General features: G+C 42.3%; 1 protein-coding gene across 3 annotated transcripts in view; it reads left to right on the forward strand.

The window, feature by feature from the left end:
- The window catches only part of CCDC92 (coiled-coil domain containing 92), a 52,986-nt gene that overhangs the window by 34,715 nt on the left and 3,368 nt on the right, over positions 1-14,903 (forward strand). For 2 of the 3 annotated variants that reach the window (XM_073676171.1, XM_073676169.1), the window contains exons 2-3: positions 4,974-5,138; positions 8,613-8,654. In XM_073676171.1, the coding sequence (XP_073532272.1) occupies positions 5,009-5,138; positions 8,613-8,654 (172 nt within the window). In that variant the 5' untranslated portion in view covers positions 4,974-5,008. Of the gene's footprint in view, positions 1-213; positions 526-4,973; positions 5,139-8,612; positions 8,655-14,903 lie in introns of those variants that run through there. The other variant, XM_073676170.1, reaches the window with a different exon arrangement.

Genomic DNA, 14,903 nt, shown 5'->3' on the forward strand with positions numbered 1-14,903 from the left:
TTTGATGGAGGACCATTGGGCACCAGCTGGCACATCAGTATGCTGTGAATATAATGGTTGTCCTATGACATCATCACTGCATTAAGTCTCTTCACTGTATTCGGCGTGGGTTTGGATGGATGGTCTGTAGATGCAGTCATGAGACGGCTTGTATTTTTAGCACTGGGTAGCAATATATTTGATCTACTTCTGATGTGAGGGAGGGACAGAGCTTCTTTTTTTTTCCAGCCTCCCATCTTTCGTCATCAGTATGCGGGGCATTGCCTGGGAATAAGCGATCCATATCATACCCCCGGGATGTGAAGGGCGTTTTCTTTCACTGATCACTGGAGGACAAGGGGCTTGGAGCATCTGGCTGTGCTCTGTACATGACAGGGTGGGGACACGTTGCAGTCTGTGTCTGCGCACATCCAGTGTCATCCTTCCCAAGTGTGTACTGTACAGCAGTTCTGCACTTCCCCATGAGCTGACCCTTTTACACGTGGTGCTGAAATCTACAGGAGGCGAGGATATTCCCCCCAGGAGGTAATGAGTCTGATCTCTGATAATGCAATGAAGATTTCTTTGCTGCAGGTTACAGAAGGAATGTAAGTGGAGATCTGATGATCCGCATTGCAGATGGAAAACTATGTGTCCAGGCTGGTAGCATTGTGATTTATTCACTTTGATGTGAGGTGATACAACCGCACATCTTTGTGACTTGCTGCAATATAATGGTGTTTTATGTGTCCCTGCCGCACCTCGCAGTGTCCAAAAATGATTGATGGCTTCTAATTCTAACCTCCCTCCAGGGCTCCAGTACCTGATCCTTCCTAGCATTGCCTCTCTGTACCCAGCAGACAGCCACTCAGTGCCACCTTCTTATTGGCTTTGTTAGGGGCACTAAGTAACGCTGCCAGGCATCCTGTGGCTTAGAGCATCCCGTCAGAGGAATGGCTGCACTAGGAACGACTGGCTCAGCCTTTATATCTATTTTGCGATTAATAATGGAAGTTCCAGGAGAAAACAAAGGGTGTTAGGATGTGCCCATATGACCTGCCCTGGGAGGAGGCGCTGAGATCATCCATGTTACCTGCCGTGGATTATATCAGCAAGCAGCAGAAAAAGAAAAGTTTCACGCCACAATGAAAAGTTGTTCCACATTATTAAGAAAAGGGGATCATATTGAGAGTTTTTAAAGTAAGTATACAGCGTGGACCACATAGACTTCATTTGATATCTCCTGCTGAGATCACTTACTTGATTGCTTCATCTTGTTTGGCAAAAACAAAAAAAATACCATCAAAGCAGCTTTTTCTTTCTTTTTCCTATTTTTGTTCATGGGAAGATTCTCTGAATTTGCAGCTGTAGCTACAAGATGAAGGCTATTTGCACAATTAACCTTTTCTTAGTCACATGATGTTTATAATACAACACTTTGCAATGTATGAATTAGTTTACAATTTCTGATATTTAGATTGCGGCACAATACGCCACAGCATAGCACACAACCCTCATACCCAGCGTCGCTTACAATGTAATTCAAGATGTTTAATGCACAAACTATCACATGCAAACACTATATACATATACAGACACTATGTATGTACACACTCTACACTAATACACATTATGTACATATAAACACTATATTCATATACACGCTATGTACAGTACAGACCAAAAGTTTGGACACACCTTCTCATTTAAAGATTTTTCTGTATTTTCATGACTTTGAAAAGTGCAGTTGCAAAAAACCATCAAGCACTACAAAGAAACTGGCTCACATGAGGACCGCCCAAGCAAAGGAAGACCAAGAGTCACCTCTGCTTCTGAGGATAAGTGTATCCGAGTCACCAGCCTCAGAAATCGCAGGTTAACAGCAGCTCAGATTAGAGAACAGGTCAATGCCACACAGAGTTTTAGCAGCAGACACATCTCTACAACAACTGTTAAGAGGAGACTTTGTGCAGCAGGACTTCATGGTAAAATAGCTGCTAGGAAACCACTGCTAAGGACAGGCAACAAGCAGAAGAGACTTGTTTGGGCTAAAGAACACAAGGAATGGACATTAGACCAGTGGAAATCTGTGCTTTGGTCTGATGAGTCCAAATTTGAGATCTTTGGTTCCAACCACCGTGTCTTTGTGCGACACAGAAAGGGTGAACGGATGGACTCTACATGCCTGGTTCCCACAGTGAAGCATGGAGGAGGAGGTGTGATGGTGTGGGGGTGCTTTGCTGGTGACACTGTTGGGGATTTATTCAAAATTGAAGGCATACTGAACCAGCATGGCTACCACAGCATCTTGCAGCGGCATGCTATTCCATCCGGTTTGCGTTTAGTTGGACCATCATTTATTTTTCAACAGGACAGTGACCCCAAACAGACCTCCAGGCTGTGTAAGGGCTATTTGACCAAGAAGGAGAGTGATGGGGTGCTACGCCAGATGACCTGGCCTCCACAGTCAACAGACCTGAACCCAATCGAGATGGTTTGGGGTGAGCTGGACCGCAGAGTGAAGGCAAAAGGGCCAACAAGTGCTAATCATCTCTGGGAACTCCTTCAAGATTGTTGGAAGACCATTTCCGGTGACTACCTCTTGAAGCTCATCAAGAGAATACCAAGAGTGTGCAAAGCAGTCATCAAAGCAAAAGGTGGCTACTTTGAAGAACCTAGAATATAAGACATATTTTCAGTTGTTTCACACTTTTTTGTTAAGTATATAATTCCACATGTGTTAATTCATAGTTTTGATGCCTTCAGTGTGAATGTACAATTTTCATAGTCAAGAAAATACAGAAAAATCTTTAAATGAGAAAGTGTGTCCAAACTTTTGGTCTGTACTGTACATATAATCACTATATTCATATACAGACACTATGTACGTACACACTCTACACTAATACACATTATATACATATAAACACTATATACATATACACACGCTATGTATGTACACTACACTAATACACATTATATACATATAAACACTATATACATATACACATGCTATGTATGTACACACTCTGCACTAATACACATTATATACACATTATATACATATACACATTATGCATTCACACACTCTATACTAACACACATTATATACATATAAACACTGTATACATATACATACACTATACATATATATACACACTCTATATATGCACACATATACATATATGCACACACTATATCCATATACACACTATATACATATATATACACACTACATATGCACACATTATATACACACACCCTACATATGCATACACTATATACATATAGGCACACACTCTACATATGCACACTATCACATATTTCACTGCTTGTTTCTGATGACTTTTTGGAGCACTTTGGTTCCTGTAGCTCCACGTGGTCAGCTAGACCTCAGCATTATAAATCAATTTAGCTGATATTTTATCGATATTTTATAGAAAAATACAAAGAGCCATCAATATGCGGTGCCTGTGTGCCGGGAAGTATTCTGTCAGCTGTCGGCTCACCATTGTTCTGAGACACACCCAGAAGAGAGAGCTCAGGTCTTGTGATCTTTCTTGTTCTCATACTATAGCAGGAGACCATATAACGTGTGTCTTCCCCTGTGTCCAGTAAATGCTATGAGAAGGGTACAATGGTTAGAATTTGTACAGTACCCATAGAGATAACACGACGGGCAGGATTTGTACTGTACACACATAATACTATCGTTATGGTAGTGCCACATAATGCTCATGGACATAATATTATTAAGGCCATAGAGTTAATACATGGTGCGCTGTCCAAACTTGTCCACTGTGTCCACTGACATGCTGGAGGTGTGAGGTCCAACAGATCCATCACATCAACTAATGCAAAAACTACGTCAATGGGACTCGTTTATGAAAACCATCTAGAAGAAAATCTTTTTGCCTCGTCCTGTCCAGTATAAAGCAGAGATACATAAGCCGTAATTCTCATCAAGTGTACATTTACTGATTACCCCAGGAAATCTTCTGCCATATGTGTTAAAGATGTCCGTTGGTTTGAAGACAGCGAAAAGTGTGTCCTTTTGACCTCTGTTTAGCTGGTATATGTCCGTGTATAATATAGGTGTGGAATAGCTTGGTTAACTCTCCATCACAGCCTCCATTGAACATATCTGTCTGGAGCTTTATCCTGCGGAGAAGCAAGAGGCCAAAAACACAGTCTAAATGATGTGTTCACTGCAGCCATATTGTACAAATTCCAGGTTTTTCTGATGATTTTGTCCCTCTGAATCAATTTCTGAAGCTCTGCAGTGGTGATATAGTACACCGATGAGTAAACTGCAGTAGTGTACTGATAAACCAATGTGATATGTTATCATTACTGACATGTGGAGCAGACGCTCATCCACCAGATATTTATACATAGATTACATGGTAATCCTTTTCCTAGGAAATATCTAAGCAGGATTGGGCCAAGAAGACTTCAAGAAACTATCTGGAAAGATTGTGGCCACAGGATTATTAGGAAATTAAGTAAATAAATTAGTAAAATTGTCAAGAAGAACTGATTTTGCTAATGTCATCCGATGCTCATAGTTGCTGCTGTTTTGCACATGTCCAAAGAGTCTATTGGTTAGATTTGTGGCAATTCGCAGGTGGTGCTGACATTAGCTGTAGAGATCACACAAATTATCTAAATAATGCGCAATGTATCTACCTAAAGCCATCTCATAGACGTCTAGGAAGATGCGATTGCATGGTCTTAAGATGAATAATGACATGTTAGAGTTCTGGGCTAGGAACACGCAGGAGCCGTCTCCCTAAAATTTTAATTGTCTAACTTTTTGTGTTATTTTCTATTGATTTGTACTGCATTTTTCCAATAAGAGTCATCAATGTTTTTGTATAAATATATACTTTAATTTTATTTTATAAGGCTCTATATTAACTGGGGAGTTAAAATTTACTATAATTGTCCCCAATGTGATCAGGATTACTGACTTTATTTTTTTTCCATCGCAGGCTCACACCTTCCTCTCTCCTTAAAAGCGAATAAGATGGCCACTTCTAACCTGGAAAATCAATTGCAGAGTGCCCAAAAGAACCTGTTGTTTCTGCAGCAGGAGCATGCCAATACACTGAAAGGATTACACACCGAGATCCGCCGGCTACAGCAGCACTGCACAGGTAATAATGGAGCTTAAGAGAGCTATATTATAAAAGAGGGTGAGATATCTGTGAGTTTACCCCCTCCAGCTCGATGCATGGACTGGGCGCAGATCTCCTAACTCGAACTCGACAGCATAATGCGCATTTATAAGGCCAGTCCACATGCAAAAAACTGACCAGCACATCCAAACCAGTGTGTACAGGTGCAAGCTAACCGTGTCAATAGAACGAAGAAACAAAGCCGCACTCTGAAATGTCAAAAATAGCAAATTTGGAAAATAGAAGCTGCATTACTGCCATAGAAAATGGGTAAATGCTACTTTTTGTACATATGGAATAGCCCAGGAGAGGTGTCATAATCAGGTTAGGTCCCCAACAATGAGGTATGCCTTGTCGATGAATGTTGGGCTCCCATGAATTATGTGCTAAGTACCTTCTTTCTTTTTTCTGTTATTTTTGTAGCAATATTGCAGTTTCATTTTTCCAATATTCCATATGTACATAAAGTAGCATTTACATATTTTCTATGGCAATAATGCACTTCCTATTTTCCAAATTTGCTATTTTCAACATTTCAGAATGCGGCTTTATTTTCTTAGTTCTATAAAGCCAGTCCAAACGTCATGGTCTGTACTCAAACCATGGTACACAGATGTGTGAAATCTGCCTTAGTGAAAAACCTGTCAATCTAGCTGAGCCTAGAGGAGAGGCCCACTTAGGCCAGTTTCACACATCCATGTATCACAGTCTGATACTGTGATGCGTGGGCCGGCTGAGTCTCCTGGCCTAAATTCAACAGCCTCATGGGCATATGTGAGACTGTCGAGTTCAGGTTCATTCCGTACAGCACAGTTTATACTATGTTTGTGATACACAACCGGCCTTAGAGCGAGACTTATTAATCAAGCCAAGCCTGGAGCGGAGACACTCGGAGGACACTTCTCCCCATGCCAAGCAATCTTTAAAACTGTGGCCCCTGCTCATATAGACTAGTGGTTTGTGTGGCAATCTTCATGAAGAGAAGCCTGCAGTAGGGCACAGCAATTTGATTAAGAAGCAGGTGCCTCTTAATGAATTTGCCACATCTTTCATCTACCATGCTGCACTGCCATAAATGTTGCTCCAGTTAGGGAAAGGAGTACATTTCTGACGTAATTTGACAAGTTTGTAACATAATTTATGATGAATTTGTTGGCACGCCCTATCACGTCAGAGCTCTACTCACTTTTCAAAAAGTTGTCGCAAGTGGCTGTTTTGATATAAAAACGTCAGAAATTGCTACTTTTTTTTTGCACAACTTCAAATTTTGAAATATTTCAAGCAGTTTTACTCCAGAAAACTGACAAAAACTGCTTAATGAACCAGGGCCTTTGTTTTCTCTGCAATGGCATAGTATTTTAAAGTTGATTATGATTCACTGTCATGAGGGGTCTGATGGTTTTTCTGCTGTCATAAGTGATGGAATTTTGCTAGCGTATGCCTTCACCTACTGATTAGTGGGGGTTCAGCTGCCAGGACTCCCACCAGTCCTGACAATGAAGCAGGAGTGCTTGTTAAGTGCTTCATCTCCCTCAGATATTTTCCCTGCCCAGTGACTCTCCTGGACACGTTTTGTATAGGGCACTAATACACGGACCTGATCACTTGAAAAGAGTATTACTCTTAAAGTGCCCCTGTCATCAGGATTGTGCTCAGTAAACTACATAGACTGTCAGGTGGGTGACATTACACTGATTAAAATGATACCTGGGTTGATGAAATCCTTCCTGTGGTTGTTGTGTAAGCTTTACTTTCAGTTTGGAGATAATGATATGCTCATGCTTCGGTTGGCCTGTAAGGGGGGGGCTCTATCTGGTGCTCTGCTTACATATTCATTTGTATGCTCTTATGACAGCTCACTGTGCTTTCACTGACTTGCCTTCCATTTTACCTAGCCCTGCACTACTAGATGCATTATGTAAAATAGGAGGCCGGTCAGTGAACGATCAGTGAGCTGTCAGAGCATACAGATGAATATGTAAGCAGAGCACCAGATAGAGTGCCCCCACAGGCTGCCCCGGATCACAAGCATATATCATTATCTCCAAACTGAAAGTAAAGATTACACAAGAACCACAGGACGGATTTCATCAACCAAGGTATCATTTTAATCAGTGTAATGTCGCCGACCTGACAGTGTATGTAGTTTACTGAGCACAAACCTGCTGACAGGTGCGCTTTGAGTATTACGACTATTACAGATCCCTGCACATCAGGTGGCTGGGAGGACATAGTGTTATGTCATATCCCAGCTATTTTTGCAAAAAATCATAGTGACACGTCATTAAGGCTTATGCCCATCCAAACACATACAATCAGTTTTTATTTATAAACTCCACAATAGTGAAATTGCAACACCAGGAAAGAAAAATTATATTATTGATGGACAATGCACTTGGGTACACAAATCATCAAGATCTGCTAGTGGCGGCTCCTTTTGCAATCTCCTACCACCGATGTTCCAGATGTGTGCAATGGAAGACAACTCCAGAGACGCTACAGGCCATGGTAGCACGTTTAGGCCAAGTAGGCTGCTCACAATATCCTGAGTAATATGCGTCCTGATGTCATGTTAAAAAAACACTGAGACACTTTGGAGAAATGATTGTACCACTGATTCCACCACCAAACCAATATAATGCCAAGCTTGGATATCATTAACATGTCTCTTGATCCTGTGATCTCCATAATTCCACAACTTTTCTTTCTTGGTGTTGTAATTTCAGTGCTGAGGAGTGTAGATGATCTAACAAGTACTAGACACATCACACCAACACATGATTAAAATCATATATATAAACTCAGGATGCACAGACAGACACTTGAGGAATCTGTTGGAACCGCAAGACATGTGGGGAGCCTTGCCGGCAGAGTACATCTCTCCAATTCTTCCCATCTACATACCTTTACTCTTAGTTTACCTGTGATATAAATTGGGTATATGGTTGCCTGTTTCTTTCTTTGTATTTTCGGCTTTATTGTACACTCTTGAATTGAGACGCTTTTGTTCCAGGGTTTAAGCTATTAATACTTCCTTTCTGTTATCGTATTCCTCATCTTTGCACTTGCACTTTTGCACTCAGTAGCACTTGCACTTTTTCTTAGTAACTTGGGGTCTTTACTGGGTGTGGGAGGGTAGGTGAGTGAGCATACTGCAAGTGGAATGAGATATGTCTGTGTGTTCCGAGTTTTTATACATGCCCTTTTTGATGTGTTTGTATCATTATACATGGATAAAGACTGTTTGCCTGTTTGTGAATGTGTATTAGCTGTATGATGGGTCACTTTGCTGTTCACAAACTATAGTATTGGTTCCACATCTGTACCTCTTCAATTTGCCATGTACATTATAAATCACATCAGGAGATGAACATGCACTTTATGGGAAGTAAAAGTTTAAAGTAATTTCATGACTTTGATTCTCAACCATCTTCTCTGTATTTTTATTTACAGATCTAACGTATGAACTGACTCTTCAAACTTCTGATCAGACAGGTAAACACTATAAAGCTTCATTAATTAATATGGCATTTCCTTTTTATGCTTTTTAAATGTTTTATTTCTTTTTACCAATGGAGGATTTTACCAGTTGTTCATGGTCTCTTATGCACCTATTCAGCAAAGGAAAGAACAAGAAACCTTTACTGATCCAGTAGGTGCCTTCAAGCTGAATCTGATACACAGGTAGAATGTATGAAAAGGCTGTGGACTGTGCCAGCATGGACACCACTCACTCACACTTCTTTCTTTGTAGTTATTATCTATCACAGCTCCTCTAACTCCTGCTCCTGTCTGTGTAGAAGAGAGCGGGACTGTATTGGAATTGTAAATGTAGTATTGGTAACTACTGTTAAACAGGTAACAATGGCATTTCTGTAAGTATAAGATTCTTAAAGGGATTCTCCGAGAGTTCATGGAATGAAACTGGCAGTAGGAAATGGAATAAATAAAACAAATGTTAATTGTTAAATCCCCCACTGCTCTGGTGATCCTTGTAGGCTTTTATTTATTATTCGGTAGCTATAACGTGCCATATAATATATATGCCACTGCTGCCAATCACTGGTCTCACTGCTATTATGTACAGCCAGTGATTGGCTGCAGCAATTTTGTTGATGTGCAGCATGTCTTCACCGCAGAAAACTGGAGCAGTTGGGATTTAACAGGTCTTCAGTGTTACATTTCTTAAACTCCCGGACAACTCCTCCTAAGTTTGTTCTTTTCAGCAAGAAATACTAAGATAATAAGATGTTTGTTTGTTTTTTCATATAGGTCCCCCACCCTTTTGCCATTAGAATGGTCCCTGTATATTGTGGCAAGAGTAAAATATAATATACAATGTTAATGTAATGGTGGGGTCATTTTTAATTTATTGGCCCTAAAAAAATGTAAGGAAAATATTCACTTCATCATGTGACAAGGCACGGAATGGGGTCCCAGGAGTTGTTGGAAATTCAATCATTAACTTGCATTACCAGGATGCAGAACTGGGTTATTCAGGACACGTGATCCTTGTCTGGTCCAGTCTCGGTAATCCGCGAGGCGCGGTTGGAGGTCACTGGACATTGGTGTTCCAGATTTACTTTGGAAATGAGTTGTTGTTTTGTCCAGACCACAGCACGAACTCATGTCAAAAGTAACAATAATAAAATAATTCTTATTGTCCTGCAGGAAAACCTTTGTGACAGAGTCACTGGCAAAGTACTAGAGGGGAGATATGTAGCATCGAGATTGTTAGCTCCAGTAATATAAACTTAGGAAAAATGTTCCAGCACACAAAGTGCTAAGAGGGGTTAATAAGCCATGTTTAGTGCTAGGGTGATTAAACACCTGTAGAGAGGGAGGAGGTCAGAGGATAAATTCTGAGCCTTTTAGAGTATTTGTTGTGGGGTGGGCCTGGAGGTGAAAGCTCTGGAGCTATATTGTGATGTGTCACGGTTTCCCGTAGCAGCAAGGACTGTGCCATATGTTATGTTTTTGTCTTCCTGTTAGGCTGGGAAGTCCTTGTTTGTCTTGTTAACGTTGCCGTGGTTTATGCAGTACTTTTAATAAACCAGCGGAAGATTTAAAGATACAGTGTTCCTGTGTCTACCTCTATGTGCAGCCGAGTGAGCTACCACACCTTCTTTTGAAGAGGTGTTCACTTGTAGTATTTTTTGCTGGATGATTTTATTTTTTGGGGCACTGTCATTTACATATTCATACCAGTATTATATTCTATTAATATATAATAGTATATATTAGATTATATGTGCACAAATTAGAACTGGAGGATGCACAATGTTAATTATTTTCACTTATTGTGCATGAAATTTGTCATAGAAAATGCTAAAAAAATGTTCACGCCTCTTCTGTCCTCCACCATATGGGCTTTAAGGCTGTGTGCCCACGTAGCGTTTTTCAAGCGTTTATGCTGCGGAATTTCCGCAGCGTAAACGCTTGTGAAACGCTAGGTAATCCGCACCCCATGGTCCCCAAGGGGATTCCGCATATTCTATGCACATGCTGTGGATTTTTCCGCAGCGTTTATGCTGCATACAAAAATCCGCAGCATGTTCATTAATTTTGCGGAAGCGCAGCGGAACTCCCGCCATTGACTTGCATTGAGACGCATAGAATCCGCATCTGTACATTTGTACAAGCGGATTCTATGCGTCTCTATGTGCGTATGGTACCCAGTTCTGGAGGAGAGAAGACTCTCATCCAGACCTGGGTACCATTGTACCTGTAAAAAAAGAATAAAACAACAAATAAAGTTTATACTCACCTTTCCGACGGCTTCTCTCTGAATGCCGGCATCGCTTGAGGACCTGCGGTGACGTCACAGTCATGTGACCGCAGGCCCTTCACCGCTCTGTCTCGCGATATGCCGGCACCCGGGAACCAGACAGGAACGAGCGCTGCAGCCACGCCGGGGCCTCGGGGGTGAGTACAGCTTTATTTGTTTTAATTTTTACGGTTCACACTGTATAAATCCATGCTGTTTGCATGGATTTATACAGTGTGACCTAGTTGTCAAGCACTTTCCAAGTGATGCTATCGCATGGAAAGCGCTTGTCAGTCCGCATGCGGATACACATGCGTTAGCGCATGTGAATCCGCATGTGAATCCGCATGTATTCTGCAGGAAAAATGCATGCACAATCTGCATGCGTTTTTTCTGCCAGGGAGATGCAGAAATGCTGCAGAAATTTTCTGCTTCATTTCTGCATCGTGGGCACATAGCCTCAGGAGTTGAGCAGCGATGCCAATAGTATGGCACAGACATATCATTGGTGCAACCTGTGCAGCCACAAAGGGGGCCCAGGGGTAAGGGGGGGGCACTTCTAGCTCCAAAACAGGTGGAATTGTGCAGTATGAGGAGCTATTGAACTGCAAAGGGCCCATATATTGTTCTTGCACAGAAGCCCTCTTATTTATTTTCCTCAGTTATATAGCACCATTAATTCCACTGCGCTGTACTTTCATCATCATTGCGGACACATTGGGGCTCACAGTCTACATTCCTTCTGCCTGTGTCTGTCACTGGCCACACTCAGCACAACATTGCAAGGCATTTGCTGTGGATCGTGGAGACATATGAGAAAGGCTCACTCCTTCATGCTCATTACTGTGAAGTGCTCCATGCTATCACTTTAAGTGTCACTAAGCAGCTGATCTTTTGCTCTCGGCTGCATCTGTGCCATCCATACAGAGTGTCCCCTGTGGTTTCAGTGGACAGGAGATATAAATGTTTCATGTAATCTTGTTACAGTCAGCACTGATGGGTCACATGTAAATGCAAAAAACTGGACCCTTAAACAGCAAATGACCTCTCTGTATTGATTCATCGGCCATTAGCGCCCTTGAGCAGATGCAGCCGTCCATGTTGTTCGCTGTGGGCAGACTGAAATCTGAGCTCATACTAGAGGGATACAAATAGTGCAGCTTCATAAATGGTTTATTGTTTCTTATGGTGCATGGACTAAACCATTGTACAGAGAAGGGGAGATGAGTGCTGGCAGGCCGGATATGTGTCTACATTTCGCTTTCTATGCATTTCCCCAATTTCAGTTTCCAAGTGTCTTTTTTTAATTCATTTTGTCAAATTAGAGCAAAAGTTTGTAATGTTCAGATCAGAGCTTTCTTTATCTTTTTGTTGATAAATATAAGATAATTGATTAAAAACCATGGGTCTGTAATAGTGCGTACAAATCCGTGGGTGAGCCTATACTGTACCTTCATTTGTCTCTAAATTTATATAAATCCAGGGGCAAAAAAAAGAACGTGATTTTCCATCAGTTGAATTGCTTCATACGGAGGTGCTATACTACATTACACCAGTGCTCTGTTCACGTCACATTTACAGCTTCTATTTAGAGGGGATATCCACCTTCTTTTTCTTTTTTTTTTAAATGCATGTATTTGGATCTAAAAGTTATATTTGCGATTTGGATTTCGGCTTCAACATGTGTTTTGTTTCCCTATACATTGAACTTTTGTTGTGGTCTGCGATCATAAATCGGCTGAGAGAAGCAAAACAGATAAGCGGGGAAGAAATCCTCCCATTGGACTGTCAGAACAAGCTCACTGACAGATTCTCGGTTAACTCATTCTGCAGCCATCAATAGACCTTTTAAAGAAATATAGATATATAATCTATCCTTAAAGGTGGACAACTCTTTAAGGTATACAACAGCACATTATATACTCCAATCAGTACCGCCATTGCCAGCAGACCACGTGGCCACAATGGGCCCTGCATGGAATGCCGATACAGTTGAAAACAATGAAGGGAGAGCAAGCAGTCAGCTGACGCTCCCTCTCCCATCATTCCCCCTCTGCATCTGAGCTCTGTGACATCTTCATGCAGAGAGCACAATGACGTCACTAGTGCACGCCTTCTGTACTAAGCAGTGCAGAGGGTCAGAAGATCAGAGACAGGAGCAACAGGGAGAGGGGAGTATGTGTTTATTTTTTTATGTATGGAGCACTATATGGGGCCCATTTTACTGTATGGAGGACTATATGATGCCCATAATACTGTATGGAGCACTGTGGTGCCCATAATACTATATGGAGGACTACCGTATTTTTCGGACTATAAGACGCACCGGACCATAAGACGCACCTAGGTTTTAGAGGAGGAAAATAAAAAAATAAAAATTTAAGCAAAAAATGTGGTCATGATGCACTTTTAAGGAGGAGGGGGCCTTCTGCTGACACTGGTATAGGGGTAATGTCTCCCAATTCTGACAATATCCCCCATCCTGGTATATATGCCGCCCCCCTTCCTTTTATATGTGGTCCCCATCCCCATCCTGGTATGCCTGGCATCCCTCCATCCTGGTATGCATGGCACCCCTCATCCTATCCTGGTATGCATGGCACCCCTCATCCCTATCCTGGTATGCATGGCACCCATCATCCCTGTCCTGGTATGCATGGCACCCCTCATCCCTGTCCTGGTATGCATGGCACCCCTCATCCCTGTCCTGGTATGCATGGCACCCCTCACCCTGTCCTGGTATGCATGGCACCCCTCATCCCTGTCCTGGTATGCATGGCACCCCTCATCCATATCCTGATATGCATGGCACCCCTAATCCCTGTCCTGGTATGCATGGCACCCCTAGTCCCTGTCCTAGTATGCATGGCACCCCTCATCCCTGTCCTGGTATGCTTGGCACCCCTAATCCCTGTCCTGGTATGCATGGCATCCCTAATTCCTGTCCTAGTATGCATGGTCCCCCTAATCCTCATCAGGCTTCATATTAAAAAAAAATAAACACTCCTACTCACCTCTCTTCTCTCCTCCAGCACTGCGTCCTGTCTGCCCGCACTGATCTCTCCTTGTGATTCGCGCATGACGTCACTGCCATGCGCGGCTCACAAGGAGAGATCAGCTGCCGGAAATTACTGCTCCCCACGCCGGGTCTGTGTGTGCGGGGAGCAGTGACTTCATTCTCCTTCATAGCCGGCACACAGCAGAGCCACACTGCGGCGGCTGCTGCTGCTGCCGGCTATCTCCTGTGCCCGCTAATTAAAGGCCATGAATACTCACCCCCTGCCCACGCCCGTGGGCGTGGAGAGAGGTTGAATATTCGTGCCCTTTAACAGCGGGCACAGGAGATAGCCGGCAGTAGCAGCAGCCGCAGCGCGGCTACACTGTATACCGCTATTAAGGATCTTGAATATTCAGTGCGGAGCAGTGAATATTCATTTTCTTTAGCAGCGGGGACCGATACCGTTCCCCCCCACACCACACATAAATATACACCCCCCCCCCCCCAACATTCGGACTATAAGACGCACCCCCCATTTTCCTCCAAAATTTTGGAGGAAAAAAGTGCGTCTTATGGTCCGAAAAAAATATGGTATGTGGCGCCCATAATACTGTCTGAAGGACTATGTGGTTCTCATAATACTGTATGGAAGACAATATGGTGCACATAATACTGTATGGAGGAGTATGTGGTGCACATAATAATGTATGGAGGAGTATGTGGTGCACATAATGCTGTATGGAGGACTATGTGGTGCCCATAATACTGTATGGAGAACTACAGCACAGACCAAAAGTTTGGACACACCTTCTCATTTAAAGATTTTTCTGTATTTTCATGACTATGAAAATTGTACATTCACACTGAAGGCATCAAAACTATGAATTAACACATGTGGAATTATATACTTAACAAAAAAGTGTGAAACAACTGAAAATATGTCTTATTTTCTAGGTTCTTCAAAGTAGCCACCTTTTGC

This window comes from Phyllobates terribilis, unplaced genomic scaffold (genome assembly GCF_046119375.1).
Source record: "Phyllobates terribilis strain yellow unplaced genomic scaffold, ASM4611937v1 Scaffold_1__5_contigs__length_1240528914, whole genome shotgun sequence".
Classification (NCBI taxonomy): domain Eukaryota; kingdom Metazoa; phylum Chordata; class Amphibia; order Anura; family Dendrobatidae; genus Phyllobates; species Phyllobates terribilis.